The following is a 22757-nucleotide window of genomic DNA, read 5'->3' as shown; positions in this document are numbered from 1 at the left end:
TCACAAAAAATCTTAAATCAGTTAAAATTTAAAAGTTCACACTAAATGACTCATTTTATCTTCTCTTCCCCCTGCAATATGAGCAAAAATATATTAAATGCCAATTAAAATAATAGGTGCAGTAAGTAACTGGTTCTATTATTTTATATCAGAGAAACATTGGATATATAGGGAAGTCTTCTGATAGCATTTGTTGAAGTCTTTTAAATAGCCTAAAAGAATTTTACATAGTTGAGCCACTAATTTAACATTGTGTGCATGATTTTGTTCCTAGCATTTTTAAAATAAACTATTTTAAATTCAATTCCATTTATTTTTAAGAGAATTAATGGCACTCCTTAGGATCTATCTCATTATGGATTGATATTTCTGGAAAATCAACATTATATTCAGGCTTGTCTGAATGTTTTATTACCTGAAGTAATTTAAACTTCCAAAGCAGCACGAGTTTTTGAAACTAGTTGTTGTCCCTGAAAATTAAGAATAAAAGTAATAAGATAAAAAGATGGATTATTATGCCCATCATACAGTTAACACTGTATAATCTGGGGTGAATTCACAGGTTTGTAGATTAAGTTGAAAATAAAGAAATACATCTCTGATGTCAACAATGTAGGACAGTAGAAGCCAGAGAGAAAACAATATTCATTAACATCAACAGATTTTTTTCTATAACAATCTCCAAATCTATGCCTATTCTCATTTAATCCTTCCCCTTCCTCTACAAATAACAAATTATTCAAAATTAAAAAGTTTGCAGATAAAGCTCTGCTAGTATTTGTTAATGTTCTCTATATCTAAATGTCTTCTCAGATTACAGAACATTAATCTTCTTGTGTCATGTTTTCAGAAATGCTTTATATCAAATCTATTTTACCAGTTTTATCTAATTTGGTTATCTACGTCCCACCCTCACCTGATCCCACCAAAAACATACACATAAGCTGATAAGTACACACACTCAAATGCATCTAATTATAATATGTATAGAAAAACTCTACATTTCTAAATATTATCTATCTTTGGATTTTACATGGTAAGACAGGTAAATTTGACAAAAAAAAACCCTAAGTTACAGAATATTTTTTAAAGTATAATGTTGTTATATTCAAATATATGTAGCAAAACAAACTAAACATTTGCAAAATTTAGCCAATTAGCTTGATTGTGATAATCATTTCACAATGTATAAAAAAATAGAAACATCACATGTACACCCTAAACATATTTTTATTTGTTGATCATGCCTCAATAAAGCTGAAAAAGGTAATTTTTTTAAAGAAGGTAGAAATCCCCAGTTTTAAAAAGTAGCTAATTATTCTGCCAAAATTCCTATGTAATTAAAATAACTCCTAAGTACCACTCTGTTGATGTATAAAAGCGAGCTTCTAAATGAGTTCAAAAACATTTTCTGCAAATATTATACTAATATTCTGTTTGCATAATTTGCTATTAAATTCTTTAATTTATTTAGCTTAATTGATAAGGGTTAGGCCTGAAATGATCTAAATTATCATCAATTATTTATATATTGACTTCATAGGTTTCTCTACCATTAAATAAATTAAACTCACTAATTTTATTAATGTATTTTAAAATTACAATTCTTCCTAATATTAAGTAAGAAAATGTGATCGAGGGACTGTGTTATAGAAGCTTCTCTTCCTGGGTCCGTGAGGGGTGTGGTTTCAAAGGCAGGAGTTTCTCAGCTCCACACCTCCATCTGGGAACCAGAGGGGTTTCAAATGTAAAATTTTTTGTCTGGGTTTCCCATGCTTGGGCTAGGTAGAGAAAGCCAGGTGAGGCTTCTTTGTCCCAAAAACCCATCAAAAGCTCTGGGAGGAGGGGGCTCTGTAACTCAGAGGTGTGAACCAAGCAGCCAATCTGATATCAGAGTCAAAGACCAATCACTCCAGAGGAAGTTTGGAAGAACTCCTCTCATTGGCTGAAAACATGAATGGAGAGGATTAAGAGTCCAGCTGCTCCTACCCATACAGATTCCTCCCCTGGGTCCCCTCCCACAGCAGCATGGGAGCTGCCTTTCTTTCTCTCTCTATCCCTCTGTCTAATAAATCACTTTTCCTTTGAATGGGAAGCTCACCATGCCTCTGGGGCCCATTTCTCCATTCTTCGGGGTTAGTGAGGCCAACAACGTATGTTGTCTAGTGGTTAGGATTTGAGGCTCTCACCCAGGAGGTCCAGGTTTTACTCCTGATGTGGGAACCAAGCAATCCACAGGAAGTTTTGCTCCCCCAGTTATATCTTTTGGTGAGCAAGCCAGGAGAATGTCGGGCTTCAGAGTGGTGAGTGATATTGGACCCCTTTCACTTGCTAATGTGTCCTTTTCCTTCTTTTAAATTTGTTAAGAAGGTAAAAACTGGGCACCCATTGGCCATCTAAGTGCAAATAGCACTAAAGACATGGACTTTCTGGGAACCGATTCTCTAACAAACCCCAGTTCTTTGAAACTGGGAGCATTGGTCAGCCCTGAACCAGCTTCCTTTTCTTGCTATTCTTTCTTTCTCTTACAGTCTTAAAGAAGGTAACAGCCAGCCATTACCTTCTTTAAGATTGTTGTGCTTACAGGCCCCTCCCAAATAGTTTATTCTCCTAGAGCAGTTTTATGGTCAGGCCAAGCTGAGGGTCAGCCGGAGGAAAGGGCAGAGGTCCCAAACTCCTGGTTCGGTCTGGTTAAAGTTGTGGCCCTATTTAGACCATCTAAGGAAAAGCCACCTATGCAAGCCATGCCCAGCCGTTCAGACGCCAGCCTCCTGGGTCCAGATTTCCATAAGGCAAACTTCTTCCCTGCTTTTTTCTATAAGATAGTTTCTACACATGAGGCTATTACCCTTCTTGCTAGGACTTTGAGGCTCTTCGAGTGGCAGTTCAGGGACCCTTGCCTATGGTGCCCTCAGGCTTATGCCTATGAGGACCTCCTACAGTATACACAGGGCCCATTCCCTTTGTCCACTGTGATAGGTTGTGGCCTAATAGAGACAGAGTCTATCAGAGGGTACTGGAGGCTATAGGACATTGTGTTTTTTGTCATCCTGCAATTTCCCAATCCAACTGACTGGTGCCAGAATCCAGTGACGTAAAATTGGTCTTGCCTAGGATCAGCTCTCTGTATGGCAGAACTTTCCATCTAGAATACCATAATCAGAACTGGTCTGAGGCTGAAATAGTTAATTACAGGCCCCACAATCCTAGGGCATATTTCTATAATGGAGAATGGGGTGGGGGAGAAGGTCCAGGCCCCAAGGACATTGTTCCAGCCTCAGCCATGCAGCCAGCCATTACCTTCTTTAAGATTGTTGTGCTTAGAGGCCCCTCCCAAGTAGTTTATTCTCCTAGGGCAATTTTATGGTCAGGCCTGTTAATTAAACTCTTGCTAGGGAATATGGACACTTATTGCCCAAGCCTCACTGGCCTAGTTCTTCAAGGATGCACCAGTACAGGGCCACTAAGTCCAGCAGCCCCCATGTTCTTAAGGTGGCCATAAGGACATTAGTCAGTGAGGGTGTGCCCATGACACCAGTAAGCATGATTAAACCCAGCACATGGAGGGGCCCAGAAGATGATCACGCACCTAGGGTGCAAGGAAACTACAAAGTGCTATAACTGGGGATGCCCCAGTGCTGCCAGTTGCAAGGAATAACCAGGGATGTGGGTATCCCTGTGTTCAATTTCAGATGGCTGCTATTCTTCCCAAGGCAAAATCACCCTTAAAGTGTATCCTGGATAACTTGGACCAATTTGATCCACAATCTTTAAAGAAGAAGTGGCTCATTTTTCTCTGCCAAACAGCATGACTGCAATACCCACTGCTGAGTGGAGAAACCTGGCCTCCTAAGGGAAGTATAAATTATAACATCCTTCTACAATTAGATCTGCCTGTAAGGTGGAAGGTAAATGAATTGAGGTCCCCTATCTGCAAGTTTTCCTTTCCCTAAGGAATAATCCTCAGCTATATAAGGCTTATTACCTATGCCCTACTGGCCCCTCTTCAGGACTACTCCCATGTTTAGGACTCCCTGTGGCTCCTCCCTCCACTGATGCTGACCAGGTCTCAGCTCCTATAATCCAAGAGGAGTCAGGGAAGGCCAAAACAGCCAAGGCACCTCGGGCTACTAGGATGCCCCCATTCTGCCCCCTACAGGCAGTAGGAGGAGAATTTGGCCCAACCAAAGTACAGACTCCCTTTTCACTTTCTGACTTAAAGCAAATCAAGGCAGACTTAGGAAAATTTTCATATAACCCAGACAAGTATATAGATGTTCTGCAGGGCCTGGGTCAGTCCTTTGAATTGGATTGGAAAGATTTTCATGTTATTGCTTAGCCACACCCTAACCAGCAATGAGAGAGAGGCTGCTCTAGCAGCGGCTCAAGAGTTTGGGGACACCTGATACCTTAGTCAAGTACATGACTAAATGACACCAGAGCAGAAGGATAGATTCCCTACAGGTAGACAGGCAGTCCCCAGCATGGACCCTCACTGGGATCCTAACTCAGAACATGGAGACTGGAGTCATAGGCACCTATTAACCTGCATACTTGACAGATTAAGGTGAACTAGGAAAAAGCCCGTGAACTATGCAATGTTATCCATCATAACTCAGGAAAAGGAAGAAAACCCAATGGCCTTGCTTGAGCGGCTTTTGGGGGACATTAAGAAAGTATACTCCCATGTCACCAGACTCCATCGAGGGTCAGCTAACACTAAAAAAGAAATTTATTAGCCGGGCGTGGTGACTCAAGCCTGTAATCCCAGCACTTTTGGGAGGCCGAGGCGGGTGGATCACGAGGTCAAGAGATCGAGACCATCCTGGTCAACATGGTGAAACCCCGTCTCTACTAAAAATACAAAAAGTTAGCTGGGCGTGGTGGTGCGTGGCTGTAATCCCAGCTACTCAGGAGGCTGAGGCAGGAGAATTGCCTGAACCCAGGAGGCGGAGGTTGTGGTGAGCCGAGATCGCACCATTGCACTCCAGCCTGGGTAACAAGAGAGAAACTCTGTCTTAAAAAAAAAAGAAAAAGAAAAAAAAAAAAGAAATTTATTATATAATCAGTAGCAAACATTAGGAGGAAGCTCCAGAAGCTGGCCCGGGGGCCAGAACAAAGTCTAGAATCATTACTAAATCTAGCAAACACCGTATTCTGTAGTAGAGACCAGAAGGAACAGGCTGAAAGGGGCAGGAGGGACAAGAGAAAGTCCATAGCCCTGGTCACGGCAAGCAGACGTGAGGGGCTGAGAAGAGAGAAGGGCTTGGGTTAGCCGCCAGTCTGGCAGAGCTTGCTACCACTGTGGCCCACCAGGACACTTTAAGAAAGATTGTCCCCAAAGGAACAGATCACCTCCTTGTCCTTGCCCACTGTGCAAGGGGATCACTGGAAGGCACACTGTCCCAGGGACAAAGGTTCCCAGGGCCTGAGGTGGCTAACCAGATAGCCCAGCAGGAGGACAGAGGGTGCCCAGGACAAACACCAGCACAAGCCGTCACCCTCACTGAGCCCCACAGAAAGCTGACCACAGAGGGCCAGGAGGTCGATCTTCTCCTGGACACTGGCGTGGCCTTCTCAGTTTTGCTCTCCTGTCCTGGATGATTGTCCTCCAAGTCTGTAACTGTCTGTGGAGTCCAAGGTCAAGCCACCTCCCAATATTTCCCCAGCCCCTAAGCTGTAACTGGGGAGATATGCTCTTCTCCCACGCCTTCCTCATCATGCCAGAAAGTCCCACTCCCTTACTAGGGCAGGACCTGCTAGCCAGAGCAGGAGCCATTATCTATATGAACATTGAGAGGAAATCCCTCTCTGTTGCCCATTACCAATTCAGCACAAAGTAGTTAAAGAGCGATCTATGCCCATGTCCCAACAGAAGTTGGACTTTCCTGTTCAGAGTGGGGACTCTGGGACTGTGTTATAGAAGCTTCTCTTCCTGGGTCAGCTAGGGGTGTGGTTTCAAAGGCAGGAGTTTCCCGGCTCCATGCCTCCATCTGGGAACCAGAGGGGTTTCAAATGTAAAATTCTTTGTCTAGGTTTCTCGTGCTCGGGGAAGGTAGAGAACGCCAAGTGAGGCTCCTTTTTTCCAAAAACCCACCAAAATCTCTGGGAGGAGGGGGCTCAGTAACTCAGAGCTGTGGACCAAGCAGCCAATCTGGTATCAGAGTCAAAGATCAATCACTCCAGAGGAAGTTTGGAAGTACCCCTCTCACTGGACAAAAGCATGAATAGGGAGGGAATAACTCAAGGGTTAAAACTCCAGCTGCTCCTACCTATACAGATTCCTTCTCTGGGACAGTGTGGGAGCTGTCTTTGTCTGTCTGTCTGTCTGTCTCTCTCTCTCTCTCTCTCTCTCTCTCTCTCCGTCTAATAAATCTCTTTTCCGCAAAAACTCTTTGGATCCATGATATTCATTTGAACAGTAAGCTTACCACGCCTCTGAGGCCCGTTTCCCCATTCTTCAGGGTTAGTGAGGCTAAGAACCTAAGTGGTCTCGTGGTTAGGACTTGGCACTCTCACCCAGGTGGCCTGGGTTTGACTCCCCGTGTCAGAACCAGGCAATCTGGCTGAAGTTTCTCTCCCCCAGTTACATAAATCTTATAAATTCCTTTAATTTATTTCTCAATGAAATTTAAATCTCTCTGAAAATATTTTAAAGTTATAGATTTGTAGGGTCTTCTTTTCATTATCCATTACAAAAAATTCCACAGCAAGTATTTGAAGCATGAAATGAGCTGCATGTACCTCTTCAGCAAGACAGACTTCCCGTTCCTGGCCTCGGCAGCATTTCTCCAACATGCCCGCAAAATCTGCAGTGATGGTCCCAAGTTGTTCCTCTGTTATTTGTGGCTTTTGTTTCACAAGGTTAATGAGAAACCTGTGATTTAAAGCAAAACAAAATACAAGAGAAGTCTGTTATGCAACGCTATTTTTCTACAGCCCTCCTAGTAGAGAATTTTCAGAGCCTGAATCCTCACTCTATCAATCTGTCACTAGACTGACCACACACACTTTATCTAATACTTTCAGTAGAAAGACTGAGGCTGAAAACATACCAAGTGTTCCATCAGCCTGGAGTTGTGCAGGTTATGGATGGAACACTATTTCATACTTGACCATACATACGTGTAGTGGAAGGCAATCTCCCCCTGCCCCACCCAGAATATCTTTTCCTTTCCTCTCTATAAGATAAGTGTGTCTTATCCAGACTCAAAGACCCAAATCTCTGAACCCTTCCCATCCAGTTATGACGCCCTTATCTGGGCATTGGCAGCACTAATTGCCTGCACTACTCATTTAGCAAGGCTTTCATATTGGACTTAGGCCAGAGCAATAGAAATTAGACAAGAGCAATAGGAAAAGCTTGCCAGAAGAGGCAGCATTCTTATCATACCTTGTAACATACCTCAGACTGTGATAGAGAAAAAAAGAGAAGAATGGGTTTTCCAGTGAAGGAAGACTATTAACAAAACAAGTAAGTATCACAACGCTTGGGAGTTTGAAGAACATAAGCCCCATTGACTTGCATTACTATCACCATTGCAAAAGAGCTCCCACAATGAATTGAAATGTACATGTCATTCCTTAACACCCAAACTGCATGGTTGAATTAAATAAGATGATTATTCCCTTCAAAGTGTAAAAAGTGTAAAAAAAAATCAATAATGTGTCTCCCGTGCTTGGAATGGAAGTACCTGGATTTACTGCAAAGATACACTCTAATTCCTGAGGATAAATTGCTTTTCCTTAACCACCAAATACATATCACAATAATAGTTACAAGAGAGATTATCTTTACAAACAGGAAATTGTCCACCCTCATGAATATTTCCAGACCTGCCTCTCCAATAAGGCTGTGAAGACACTGAGACAAAACTATTTTCAAAGACATTTTAAGTGCTCTGGGAGTAATGCTCTGTGAGTTAGCCCAACTGTGTTAGGTGTGCGAGGTAGGAGTCTCAGTTGCTCTTTGGGGTTGTCGGTCTTCTCCATGCTAGCAAGTAACAGTTTCTTACTCTTGAATCATCGTATGCAGTGCTAAACCCTCAGTTTGGCACAGATCCTTATGGAAGATGAACTTGTCACCAGAGAATGCAGGAGGGACATATGTCTCATCCACCACCAAGCTGCTGAAGCATGGCCTCCTGTTGGCATATGAAGAAGTGCAGCACTGGCCAACACCAGGGTTTACTGGAGTTGTTTCATGTCTGATACATAAGTGTCCAAGAATAATGTCAGCCTGGTTAGGAGAATGAGGAAAAAAAAAAAAGCAAAGAGATTGGGCATTAGTCACAAAGTTGGCCCAGGTTTTCAAAAAACTGCTGCAATGATTTCTAATGTCCAACAATTTATAATTAATATCACAGGAAAATTTGCTATGTAGGATCATGTGGCACTATATTATAAATCCAGCATTTACCCATTCGCTTGGACTAAGCCTTAGCATGTAGTAGCAGATGGCCCATATGTGACGACGATAGTAGTTTAGCTATTTGTGTCAGCGATTTGAAACATGCTTCCAGTTACATACACAATTCTAAAGAACAAAAATGAATCTGCCTTTATGTTTTCCATGTGTATTTAGTTGAGCTTTCCAATTGTCTTTTGAGAATCACTAGCTGAAGGTAAGAAGAGCACAAACTTAGCCCTTTTATTCATATATAAAAATATATATATATATACATATACACACACACACACCCATATATATATATATATATATACACACACACACGTATACACTCGCAGCTACAATATCATCCTAATTGAAAAGAAATAGGACCAATTTATGTGGGTTTTTAAGGCTTTCCTAAGGTAGAATCCTGCTACCTTGCACACTTCAAAGATATTTCTTAATCACCTATTAATAACTTGTAATAAGAACTAATATGTTCTGTGTGCACTTTATTAGACTAGTGCTGTATGAGTTATGCAGATTACCTTGTTTAAAACAGCTGTCATATGAGGGTGGTATAATATTTATTCTCAAATGTCAGATGAAAAAGCTTAAGCTTAATGACATAAGTAGCTTTCCCACTGTGACATAACTGAAGAGTAGTGAAAGTAGAATGTGGTTGTAGGCTGGTAGCCTCTGGAACATACACTCCTGAACCATTACACCATTCTGCATCCCTGTAGCCTCTCAACATGGGGAATTGAACAAACAATTGAGGTGACATTAATAACAAGAAACTTTCCCTTTACTCTTAATCTTTGGGGAAAAATGTTATGACATGAAGACTAACTAGCAAATAACTCCCCATTATGAAAAAAGAGGAAAACGGATAACATAGTTATATAATTTGGTTTGCAATTATGATTTTATGGGGAAAAAAATTTCATTCATCCTGTAATCATGTGTATGACCCTAGTGACATTAGGAAGCCAAGAATATTGGTATTACTGACTCGAAAGTCATGTTACTATTCAGAACATGGTACTTACATTCTGCTGTACCCTACACCCTGTTAAAGGGAACAAATTATTCCTAATGTCATAATAATAATAACATTATACTCTAAAAGGTAAAAATATAAGTATATGGTTAAAATAGTATGACTAATTTTAATCTATCAAAGATAAAGCTTTTTTTTAAAACTTCAAAGTAAGTGTATGAACAAAAAACAGAAATGAGTCGAAGTAATAAGTTATGAATTAAGTTATGAATTATATGAATTAAGTTATGAATTATAAGTTACATGTTGGTCATTCTGTGTTTCCAATATATAAAGTTGGCTCAGACATTGTTGACTAAACTGCCTGCACTTTCCCCAGCCACTCTAGAAGAGCAGGAAGCCTGACCACATGCCAGCCATTCAGAGCTCAGTTCCCACACCCCTCCAACTGTTACTAATCAAACAAGCCTCCTAAAGCCATCTCTATAGAGGGGAATTATGAGGCTATTTCAAGTCAATCAGGACAGGAGTGAGATGGGACTAAACCAAGCAGTCACTCACCGCTCCCTCACCACAGGCCAATAGTTCGTCCTCGCTGAGTTGGCAGCAAGTGGCTGCTGTGGCTGCCATTTTTCTGGTGATGGCCACCAGCTCCGATGAGGTCAGCTGAGGGGCTTTCTTTGTGTAAGCAATGAGAAACCTGAAAGAAGCATGTTTTAACTAAGTCCTGCTGAGCCATTCATGAGTTTTTAGCCTCCTTGCTTTTCACAGACTCTTCTCTCATGTCAGAAGACATGAGGTCAGCTCATTTGTTTCACCCACATGGTATCTGAACCAACTTTTGAGATGTGTTCACTCTCTGTACTCCTATTATAGCAGTATATCACAATGAAAAAGCAAACTTCAGGCAAAAGGCTGACTCGTATTCCCAACCTCAGAGCTTCATTGTTTTTATCTCCGATCTTTTGGTGCTTTAAATAGGATGGACAATCACAGAATGGATATCTTTACTGCACAAATTTGCATAGTATGGGGAACTTAAAGTCAATATCACGGATCAGATTTCGTCCTTTCTTGTTGCTTCCAAAGGAGGGGAATGCGGAAGGCTACATTCTCTTCCAGTATATTGGATAGTCAGATTACACTGACTTCCAGTCTGAAATAGGAACTGAAATTAGAGTAGCTATGGAGTTGCCAATTTGAATGTATTTCTCCCGTCCTTAATAATTTTAAATCACTAAAAATACTGTTTACAAAAACATACACATTTTGTAAGTAATATTCTCCTAGTTTCTGGAAGAGGCCGCAGCTTTGCTTTGCCAATGCTTGGCTCTCCTGGATGTATTTCTGTAATTCTTCTTCCTGAAAACAGAAAAATTATTACCTATACGTTTTTCTCTTGTTGGATGTGTAACTTTGTATATAAAAGTTGATCAATATTTTACACTATTATAAAACCATTCTTAGAGGTTTTTAATATTAAAGACATTAAAGTATGAATTTTGATCATTAAAGCAAATGGATTTTGGGGAGATTAAGTTTAAACTTTGTGAATCACAAAATCAGTTAATGGAAAAATTCAATCTTTGGACAAATGATTAAGGTTTTTTTTCTGAACAAATTCTTGCCTTTCTGAAGCTATCCAAAATTGAATAATAAATACTACCTTTATTTGTGCATCAAAGAACTTTTGGTTAACATTTTTATTTCTAAAGCAAGCCACTAGTTGCTGACTGCTAATTAATAACAGCTTAATATCTAGGCAACTAGTTAATAGATATAACTGGCTAACTACTAGCTAACAACTAGAGGCTTTCAAACAAACAGCATTTTTAACAGATGATATCAACCCAGCTTTTCAGATTTCCCTAAAATTCTAGAGCAACTTACCCCTTTATCTTGGCATTCAAGAGGGTTTTCAGTCTGGAAACACTTCTCCAATAACTCCTGGTATCCTTCAGCAACTCTTAGAATTATTGAGACAGCAAGCTGAGGATGTCTTCTTGAATATTCATGAACATAACTGAAATATGTGGGGAAAAATCTTGCAAGTTATTGGAACTAAGAGACAAAAGGAGTCATCACTTCTCTGGATATTCCCATGTAATATGGCATGTGGAAGTTAAATTCAAATAAATAAACCTGAAAATCAAATATGATTTGAATTATACGAATAGCAAAGCTGTTAAGACAGACTGTGATACTACAAATTGTCCTGTAAAATGACTTTTTGTTTTCTTTTGCATCTCTCGATTTGAGTTTTCAATTATGGACTTTATATTCATTTATTCAACAAATATTTTTCCAGTGTTTACTCTTTACTAGCATTGCTTTGAGCAGAACAGACTCACTGATGTGTAAGATAAATAGCTGCCCTCTGAAAAGCACACATTATAGGCAGAGACAGAATAAACAAACAAAAAATAGGTCATCTTATTTCAGTTCATGATAAATCAAGGAAAATAAATAAAGATGGAAAAGGGGTGATACCCAAAGTGGAGAGGCCACTTAGTGTGTCATCAAGAAAAGTCTCTCTATGCAGCTGATATCAAAACGGAGATCAGATGAGTAAAGGAAGCCAGGAAAGTATCTGGGGGAAGATCATTTCTGGCTGAGAAATTTCTACCGCAAAGAACCTTTGCAACTGAAGAACTGCTTCTGTTAAACAAACAATTAGCTTTAGAAGTACATGGATGTGTAAACTTAAATGTAATTCTTGACTTTACTAATGGTATTCCCAGGTTATGTGATTAGTTCTGTTACCAGTAAATTGTCACTATGTGTCTATTAACTAGAACTTTATTCTAGTTCACATAATTTTATTTAGCAGTGCAAACTATGTGTGAATGTTTAATTTTAATGCAACAACAGAGTAATATCCTCAGGGAATATTATAAAGAAAATTGGGCCATTATTTTCATTACTACATTAAATCAGACTCTTAAATCTAGGAAGACCCTTGGAAATTACCAAATATAATGTCCTAAGTGTTGCACAAACACCTCCTCTAATAGTGTCCATAGTTACATACAATACAATAAGGGAAAATGTATTAACTTGATTGCTTGCTTCCCTTCAAGACAAATAGAGTGAGAATGTGGCCTATCAAGTATATTACAACAAACTATTGTACTACAAATGTCTCTAAACATGTTTTGATTTTGTTAAAAAATATAAGACATGTATTTAATACATAGCCAATAAGCTGTCCCCATAAAAGCTCTTCTATCTAGCATTATCTATTGAGTTATCCTTTCGAGAAAAGTTTTTTAACATGCATAGCAAAAGAGTACATTCTTAATCATGAACCCTTTTTATTACAAAAATAGCCATATCCTATTTGAAAGTTCAGTGGTAACCTTGATATGAGTAATCTTTACAGGATGACAGTGCTTCTGATTCCAGAGAAATTGATGCAAAATAAAATTCAGCTTCATAAGCAAAACAGTTAAAGAGTACCAATGGTGAAAGCTTCATCATTATGTGACAAAATATAAGTTTTAAAGGTTTATTCTTAAATCTATTTTGGCTCAGAACATTCTAACCAAATATCCTCACATATTGAACTCAAAAACCATAGCCATCACACTTCATTTCAACAATGCAAATCTGTCAGCCACATAATCATGTGTACTTGTATGAACATACATTTACAGAGTGTGTTACCTTGCCAAGAAGATATTTTTTTCCTCTGAAGAAAATTGGTTAAAATCTTTGTCTCCTAAAAACCTGTTTAGATTTGGAGATAGACCTTCAGGTTTTTCATCATTTTCTGCATTAATCACACAATGACCACGTTCCAGTGGGGTCAGTTTGCAGCATTCTGTTATTTTGTTTGACAGAGTGTCTTCTTGAGAACATATATAGGATATAATTTTTTCCTGTAACACGGAAAATAAAATATAAGTTTTAAAGGTTTATTCTTTAATAAAAAAAAAAATCTCAAAGCTAGCTTTAGAAAAGGAAGAAAGGGAAGGAAGCAAGAAAAGAAGGGGGAAAGGCCAGGAAAGAAGGAAGGAAAAAGAGAAGAAGCAAGGGGTAGGGGAAGAAGGAAGGAAAGAAGAAGAAAGAAGACATTTTAACGTGTCTCGCATTTTACTGCTTTCTCCCCACTTTTGCCTTTTCTCATTCCTTTCTACTTACCTGTTTGTTCAATTCTTCTTTTCATAGTTGTAAGCTAAACAGTACGTTATTTTAATTAAAAAACCTTTACAAATAAGCGGGAAATATACTCAAATAGAATGAGATGCATCTTGGTATACATATTTCTATTAGCATTCAAATTTCCCACCAAACATTTGCAAATGATGTCATAACATGGAGAGCAAACTTCCTGCTCCATTAGAAACTGATCAGAACATACTGCAGTGATAGACTATGACCTGCAGAGGGCAGTCTATAGGTAATAAAAATGCAGTGCATCCAGTTGTCCAGAGAGGGGCAGAGCTTACATACAGCTGTCACGGGACTGAAAATTCTGTACATTCTCACCAAAGACAACTAGAAGCCATTATTCAGCTATCAAAATCCAACTGATATACTGAAATTAATGTTTCCACTTTAAAGGAAAAGGGTGGTTACAAACTCCAAAAATTGAAAAATCTTTTTTAAAATGACAATGAAAAACAGCAAAATTTTCAGTTAAAAATGAGAAAACTGAACTCAAAGGAAAACAAAATATTTCTGGTTGGTTTCCCTAGTTCCCAGGTTGATACTTCTAACACGTAAAGTAAAGTAATATAGTCGCCTGTCAAGTAAAGATACTTCTAACAAGTAAAGTAATATAGTCGCCTGTCAGGCTGCCTCCTCCCACTTCTTCCCCAGCTCTTCAGGGACTGTCACTCTCAGGACTCCCCTGCAGCCTCGGTGTCTTGCTGACTTCAAGCACCTCAGCGGAATTGCCAAGGGAGAGGGCTGAAAGGAGCATTTTCTCGTCATTTTCAGCCTTCTGGAAACCATAGTCCATTGCTGGTTATCAAGCCATTTGAGTACCTAAGAGCAGGAATTTTTAAGCTCTTGGATTTTAATCTCTTTGGTGTGTCATGGGGACCAGAGAGAGAGTAATCTGGGGGTCAACAGGCCTCTCTTGCAATATCTAGGAATTCTAAAGTTAGCCAAAATAATCCAATGCCACACTGTTTAAGTCACCACTGGCTAGACCACACTTAGGAAACTGTTGGTGGGTTTTTAAATTTTTGTTTTCTAATTCTCCTTGACCCACTTCTCTTTGGCATGGCTAGCCTTTTACTTTGCAGATTAGTTTCTTGTGCTAGTTTTATTGTATTTGTTTATTTAACAAACTAGTACAGAATGCCTTCCACGTGCCAGGCATTGTGCTACAGAGATAACAGTAAACCAAGGCAGTCCCTAACTCCAAGGAGGTCACTGTCATATCTCTCCTATCAGACTATGAATTCCTCAGAGTCAGCCTGAGCTTTTATAACAAGCGTCTGTCACAGTGGCTAGCAGATAGAAAGTACTTAATATATATTTGTTTGTTCAATGAAAGAATAACTGAATGAAAAAACAAATAGATTAAAACTTAGTCTCCTCCTGTCCTCCAAGTCACTATGTAAAAGCCTTCTTAGAAGTTCCCATGGTTCCTTTTAGAAATAAGGAATAGATTGGCCTTGGCTTCGCAAAAGGGTACATATCTAAAGCAAAAGCCAGGATCAACAAAAGGTGGTTTAAGTTTTACTACCAAGAAGTCTGTAAATTTACGGAGTCACCTAGTTTCCGTATCCTGTAACCAATTCAAGTCCAACAGCCTTCTCCCTTTTAGAATGAGGCAAAAAGAAGAGGGAGTGGAAATATATATTTTTTAAGAAGCAAGACTCTTCACCCCATCCTGCAGACAATCCACCACGTCTCCTCTGCAACAGTGCTCATGTACGTGGGCCACATCCAGGACTAGCTTGTGGATTTCAGTAAAATTAACTTTGGTAAACTTCTGACTCAGTTTAGTAATAGTTCTAGGGAAAGAAAAAGAAATTAGAAATCAATTTCTTGGTTAACTGTCAAAATGAAATAGAATTTATAGAATATTACTAAAGTAGAAGTTTCAAAGAGAAACAACTGAAGTTCCCTTGTTTAAAAAGAAGAAATCTGTTTTAAGTCTTGTTGCTTCCAGCCTTGTCTTTCAAAGCGGTGGCTCTGTAAACTGTGACCTGGCCCACAATAAATGGTTTAGAAGTAATTTGTCTTTTCCTAAAACATGTCTTAAGAATTAAGAGAAATTCCTTTTGCCATTCAACCCTGATGCTGAGCATTTGTATTGAGTGGACAGAAAACTTGGAAAGGATAAACACTTAAAAAATGGAAAATTCCATGGAAATGAGAACCATTTTTCACTGGGGTAAAAAACACTTCTGAGAATCCAGGAAAGGAGGCGTATGTGCAAATCAATGAAATGGGACAAGAAAGTGGAGCAGATTAAACATTTCAGGCATATCATTGTGCCAAGACAGTAATGTAGCCAAAAAAGGAAGTAAGAAATAAAAATTCCGGTTTCCTCTGCATATTTCATTAAATTTTAAGTGTTGTCTTTGTGAAACCACTGCTCCTAGAAAAAAAATTATCATGGCTGCTTCCGATAAAGATGGATCTTCTCTATAAATTTAGACCATTTAGCTTTAGTCACTTATGGATAGCAAATGATAAAGTCATTATAGTACTATCTTAATTTCTATCTTGATACAAAGATAAATTTAAATAAAGTAGGTCATAAATTAATCTTTCAATTTCTAATTGAGTTGGAGGGTAGTTAGGGCATAAATCGGACTTTTTTCAAGAAGAAATTTCAGTCTTTAGAACTAATTCCATTACTAAAAATTCATTTTAGATCTCCCCTGTGTACAATATGTTTTAATGTGTCATTTAACCAAACAGTAATCAAATAAATAAACTCCAAATATATATACTTACTACTCTTTGATTAGCAGCTCAGATATTTTCATATTTGAGAAATGTTTCATTATAAAAGAATTGACAAGTACTTTAAATCAGTTATGTAATTTAAAATGTTCTTTTCTCCTGATACTGGGTTCTAGTATTACTGTCTCAAGGGAATATTTCCATGGGAAGCAATAAATACTGAAAAGGGCTTCATAGCAGATTAGGAAATATAATTAATGTAAAGAATTTCTTGTTAAGGCAAAAGTTTTAAATGCTACTCAGTGAAGGCTGACTTACTTGGTAGAGGAGCTAGAAGATTATGATCTAGTGATGAGATACAATTTCATTGCAGACCAGAGCTTAAGTGTCTTTTAAAGAACAGGCAAAGGACATAAATCTTAAAAGTCTTCTCTGTCTATTCTCTCAGCTAGGCTTTAGTGAGTGTTAAACTGACTTATCTATTAGCGTCATTCTGATCTTAAGAGTTCATGACTCTAATCCCGTCCATTAGCCCTCGTCAAAAGGGGCCTTCATTCTCCGAAACAGCAATAACTAGAAAAAATAACCCAAACTGCAAATAGTAGTTCTGTAGCTCTCACCGTCTTCCTTAGATAAGGCTTAAACTTACATGGCTTGGAAGGTTTGGAGTCCAAAATTTTTCATTACTGCACATGCATGTTGATTTAACAAGCTGTTTTCTCTTAATTCTTTTGTAATTGATGCTCCCTAGATGTAGAAGAAGACGTCATGAAAGCATATATTAATTTTTTACAAGCTCTAATATTTAGAAAAACAACAGGTATAGGTAAAATGAAGTTTCAGAAAACACGTTTTTTACTAAAAATTGTAAATGCCTCACATTATTACAGAATGTTATTGACTCATTTATTCTTTTGGGTTAGTTTATATGCATCTGTGACAGACAAATTTACTCAATGTATCTTGAAACAAAAACATAACTTTTATATTGGGGGTCATAAATGAGTAACTGTACTTTTAAACAGCTTAAAGACAAATTGAAGACTGCTAATTTCTTAAATGTCTCCTCAGTTACAAAAAATCCTATTGTAACACAGCCTGACATTGACAGTAGTCACAATTCTTAGGAAATTTTCATTATAGGACTGTTGGTGGCAAGTAGTTAACGGTGGATATCATTTTACCTCTCTAAATGTAAAAAAGAAAAATTTCTTCTCTAAACCTGTTTCCTAGCTTGTTAAAGGACAAAAATACTTACACCTCAAGTTTGTTCTAAGGATTAAAAAATAATGAGTATAAAGCATTCATCATAGTTTTCCTTTATGTTCTCTCTCCTCTGCTCCTCCTTTTCTCCATTTTCTTTCACTTACTCCTCTCCCATTTACAGCACCCTCTCTTTCTCTCTCTCTCTGTTTGTCTTTCCTTCTTTATCCCATCAAACTTACTTCCTTAATAATAAAACTATTGTTGACTGAATGAATAGATAATTTTTAAAAACTAGCAAATCCAATTTTGTTCACACAAAGAATATCAGACTGCTGAAATATTTCTGTATTCCAAAGATGATACTCATGGATTAAGCACATTTTCATTTTTAACTTTGTTTAGTTTTAACGAGTCACAGTCAGACTACAGTATTGGTTCAGATATCCACACAAACACGATACCATTGTTTGGAAGCATTCAACTGCATTTGCAACTTTGCAGCAAGATGGAATTATCTTGTCATAGCGAGCAGCCAAAAGAAGAATTGTAGGTGCATACAGGAAGGGATGCCTTCTTGCTATCTCATAAATGTATCTGTAGAATAAAATAGAGCCTGAAGATTTATAAACACGTAAAAATAGGACTACTACTGCTTGGAGCTAGACTCTGGGATTTATTTAAAGATTCAAATAACAACAACAGCAATAACAAAATGCATTTGATTTTGTCTTTCTGTGTTCCTAAGGGGAAAATAGTCATATTTTTTCAACATGCTGTCAAAATTTTCCTCACTAAAGATCCTGGGGGAATAAAATATCTGACAGATGATACCAGATTCTATTCTGAGAACAAAATAGACAGACATGATAACCATGATTCAATAAGCCTACTCAGTTATGTTTCAGGAATCAGCAAAGCCAGGCCACTCCTAAGTACAGCAGAAAGATGGACTTTTCCCCTTCTCTTTGCAGAATGGAGTTAATCCACCTGGAGAGTCACCATAGCAGACATGTTCTAAGAGCAGTCTCTCTATTTCTCTGGTTTAGGAAGTAACATGGGAGGCAGAAGTGATAAAGAGTTAGACACAGGCTTCTCCAACAAAGAACCTGGGTTCAAATGTACTAGCTGTGCGCCCTCAGCCAGTTGTTTTAAACTTCCAGCCTTCAATTTCCTCATCAACAAAACAAGGGGAAGAATAATGAAGAGGAAGAGGAGAGGGAAGCTTCAAATATTGTTTGTGAGCATTAATCTGATCCTATGTGCAAAAAGACATGTTTCCACACATCCTAAGGGTTCAGTAAATCATTGCCATGTCTCTGTATCTTGACCATGCTTGGATCTCTTAACTTTCATTTCTAGTCAATTTGGTGAGCACAAAACACCAATATATGGCTCTGGAAATCATCAATTTTGTGCAATACTAATATATTCTTGAACAAGGTAAAATTGAGGGTAGAATGGGAGGAGAAACAGGTATATATATCTCAAGGCACTAATGGAACCTCTGGTAGGTCTGTCTTGTGGTCTGTACTACATCTAGCATGCTACGGAAACAAAGTTACACTAAACGTTGCTCTCCTAATTACCTTGCCTGGGACCTTAGCAGACACAACACCAAACAAACACTGTACCTCCTACTGGGAGTACATGAGTGTACCACAAAATTATTAAATTAGGCTTTCTACTGCTCTCTTTCTGAGGCTCACGTCTACCTTCAAACTGAATCCTTACTTGTTCATGAATGTCTCCCTGTCTTCTTCATATGCTTCACAACTCATGACGGGTTCTGGAACTTGGAAAAGTTGCATGGATGTTGGAGTGGGTTTTTTGTGTGCAAGAAAACAGCTATGTCTTCCCTCTTCACTTTGGCTGCAGCAATCTGAAAGTCCATACTTTTCCAAAATTTCCTTCTCATGGCACATTTCTTCCAGAAAGACAGGTAGCTATAAGAAATATTTTATTTTCAGTGAAAGATAACTAACTTTGCCTTAAAAATCTATAAAACACATGAAACATTTTCTAATGTCCAAAATCAGAACGATGGATTTTGAAAAATTTTCTGTACACATTCTAATGTATTTTGTTTTAGCCTGATGAAATAGATTTGTCTGCTGCCTTTTGGGAAATCAAACTTTTATCTCCAAACTATAAAAGAAAAAAAGTCCTGGAAACCATCATTCTCAGCAAACTGACACAAGAGCAGAAAATCAAACACCTCATGTTCTCACTCATAGGCGGGTGCTGAACAATGAGAACACATGGACACAGGGAAGGGAGCACTACACACTGGGGTCCGTTGGGGGGAAATGGGGGAGGGACGGGAGAGTGGGGAGGTGGGGAGGTGGGAAGAGATAGCATGGGGAGAAATGACAGATACAGGTGAGGGGAAGGAAGGCAGCAAACCACACTGCCATGTGTGTACCTATGCAACAATCTTGCATGTCCTTCACATGTACCCAAAAACCTAAAATGCAACTAAAAAAAATTTTTTTTAACTATTAAAAATTTTTTTAAAAAGAAAAGAAAAAAAGTCATGCAACATTTTGTTCCTCTTTCTCAGTTTTGAATTATTTTACTTTTTTCTATATTATCAAAAATTTGGACTAGGATATATAAGCTTTTATAAATATATAAACCATGTTTCATCGACACGGGGAGGAAAACAATACACACTGGAGCCTGTCAGGGGTTGGGATGCAGGGAGAGAGAGTGTTAGGAAATATAGCTCATGCATGGCAGGCTTAATACCTAGGTGATGTGTTGATAGGTGCAGCAAGCCACCATGGCTCATGTTGGCCTTTGCAACAAACCTGCACATCCTGCACATGCACTCCAGAACTCAAAATTAAAATTACAATTTAGAAAACAAGAAACTGAGCAACATAATATTTTCATGATTCTCATTAAAGATGTAGCTTTTGGAATTGCAAATATATATGTATATATCATGGTACATATGTACATATTTGCAATTCCAAATACATATATATATTATATATGTATATATATAATATATATATAGACATACACACACTGTGTTTCAGACATAAATCCTCATTTTACATGCCATCTTATGATAAGACAATATAAAACTACATATTATTTTCAATTAGAAATACAAATGATTTTGAAATGAAATAATGGTTGGATTTTGAATGGAAAAAAAGATTTAAAAAAAAAAAAAAACCTTTCATTGGCCATAATTACAGATTTAGCTAAAATGTTTTAAAATGTTATGTGCTTTCTTCTCCGTTGACTTACCAAACTCAGATGACAGCATCAATATTCCACAGAAAGCCTCTGAGGAGTACAAGTGTTTCATGCATGTTAGGGAACTTTTATGTAGCTTTTATAGCTGCTACAGTAATATTTAGAGAATTCTGGAAAGCTTATATAAGATTTCTAATTCCCAATCCTCATTTAAAAGGCATGCCTTTAAATTTACAAGAATAACTCAGCAATCTGTAACATTTCCTTGAACCTCTAATTGGATGTAAAGTTGCAATAGGTAATGTATTTTGGATTTTTTATACACATTTTGAAAATATTATTGGGACAAGACAAAAATAGAGATGCAAAACAGAAATTTTTATCAAATCATAAATTTTAGAATTGGAAAGTACTTTATATCTTTAAAAGGACATCTCTTCTATAGTATTCTAGGTACATTGCCTTTCAGCCCCCTAATCAATGCCACCGTAACAGAGGATTCTCTGGGCATGCTCTTTTATAATTGAAGCGTTCTAATCATTATAAAGCTTTTCTATGTTGAGATAAAATAAATAATAATAAATATTATTTGTTGAGCCTCTACATTAGAATATCCTTTTTTTAATTGTACTTTAGGTTCTAGGGTACATGTGCAGATCATGCAGGATTATTGCATAGGTACACACATGGCAATGTGGTTTGCTGCCTCCTTCCCCCCATCACCTATATCTGGCATTTCTCCCATGTTATCCCTCCGCAACCTCCTCACCCCTCGCTGTCCCTCCCTTGCCCACCCCCAGCAACAGACCCCAGTGTGTGATACTCCCCTCCCTGTGTCCCTGTATTTTCATTGTTCAACACCCACCTATGGGTGAGAACATGCGGTGTTTGATTTTCTGTTCTTGTGTCAGTTTGCTGAGAATGATGGTTCCCAGATTCATCCATGTCCCTGCAAAGGATGCTAACTCATTTTTTATGGCTGCATAGTATTTCATGGTGTATATGTGCCACATTTTCCTGTCCAGTCTATCATTGACGGGCATTTGCGTTGGTTCCAGGTCTTTGCCATTGTAAACAGTGCCACTATGAGCATACGTGTGCATGTCTTTATAGTAGAATGATTTATAATCCTTTGGGTATATACTCAGTGATGGGATTGCAGTATTCAGTGTTTATCTAAAATTCAAATTGAACTGGGTATTATATTTTGTTGTTGTTTGCTAAACCTGGCAACCCTAACGATGTGCTGTGCATCTTACATTCACTATAGTTATAATGTAATGAAGCTATTAAGACTGTTAATTCTGAAGTCAGATGGTGTAGTTCAAATCCTAGCTCTGCCATCTGCTGGTTCCCTTTAAAAAGTTACTTAAATTCTCTGTGCCTCAGCTTCCCCAACTGGAAGATTCGCATCTATCTTCAAGAATTATTTTACATGTTTAATAAATAAATATATGTAAGCAAAGCTGATATTCTGCTCATAAGCTTCAGCCAGCATCTCTTGACTCACTGGACAACTACTCTGATTTGTCAGTGCTATCTTTACATTGTAAAACATTTTTATTATCAATGTACACATTATGCTCCCTAGAATAATGCCAGTCACATTGTGTATGTGTAATAAAAATTAGCTACTACTATTATTATTATACCAATTTTCATGCCAACTCCAAAACGGAAGCTATTATTATCCCTTACTTTATAGATAAGAAAACTGCAGCTCAAAAAAGCTAATATGCCCATCATCAAGATAATTTTATTTCAGAACCATAGCTCTCAGTCACCATGTTTATAATGGTCTCTTTATAATAGCTATCTATTGTTCTCTTCTGCCCTCTGTGGCAATTCAGAATTAATCTAATCCCTCTTTCATACAATAGCTCTTCAAATATTTAAATGCATTTCTCATTCTATTTCTGTATCTTCTCTTCTGCATGCTCAATTTTTGTCGAATATCACAATTCTTTAAAATTATTCACTCACCTGGTTTTCAAAACACTCTGCAGACTGTTCCTCTCCAGTGGATTTCTCAATTGCAGTCAATACATCTTTCACCATTTTGTTTACTTCCAT

At 37.9% G+C, this 22757-nt stretch overlaps 1 protein-coding gene across 1 annotated transcript; it reads right to left on the bottom strand.

Annotated features, from left to right (window-relative positions):
• Positions 1-266: 266 nt before the first annotated feature.
• Positions 267-22748, bottom strand: AFP (alpha fetoprotein). Its single transcript, XM_074395709.1, has 12 exons — positions 22668-22748; positions 19256-19417; positions 17936-18044; positions 16918-17015; positions 15238-15367; positions 13062-13276; positions 11286-11418; positions 10660-10757; positions 9957-10095; positions 8016-8239; positions 6745-6877; positions 267-470 (listed from the first exon to the last, which is right to left on the bottom strand). The coding sequence occupies exons 2-12, from the start codon at positions 19387-19389 to the stop codon at positions 426-428; spliced, it is 1458 nt and encodes a 485-aa protein (XP_074251810.1). The 5' UTR covers positions 19390-19417; positions 22668-22748; the 3' UTR covers positions 267-425.
• Positions 22749-22757: the final 9 nt, after the last annotated feature.

The sequence above is a fragment of the Saimiri boliviensis genome, chromosome 3 (assembly GCF_048565385.1).
Source record: "Saimiri boliviensis isolate mSaiBol1 chromosome 3, mSaiBol1.pri, whole genome shotgun sequence".
NCBI classification, from domain to species: Eukaryota; Metazoa; Chordata; class Mammalia; order Primates; family Cebidae; genus Saimiri; species Saimiri boliviensis.
This window is presented reverse-complemented; position numbering and strand designations above follow the sequence as displayed.

What these genes read in the sequence shown, in the direction of transcription:
- AFP (XM_074395709.1), bottom strand. Translation starts at nt 19,389, where the DNA reads ATGAGAAGGAAATTTTGGAAAAGTATGGACTTTCAGATTGCTGCAGCC. An exon ending in TTGAATGCTTCCAAACAATG is followed by an intron (nt 17,016 to 17,935) that starts GTATCGTGTTTG and finishes TTCTACATCTAG; the next exon opens with GGAGCATCAATTACAAAAGA. An exon ending in TTGAATGCCAAGATAAAGGG is followed by an intron (nt 10,758 to 11,285) that starts GTAAGTTGCTCT and finishes TTCTGTTTTCAG; the next exon opens with GAAGAAGAATTACAGAAATA.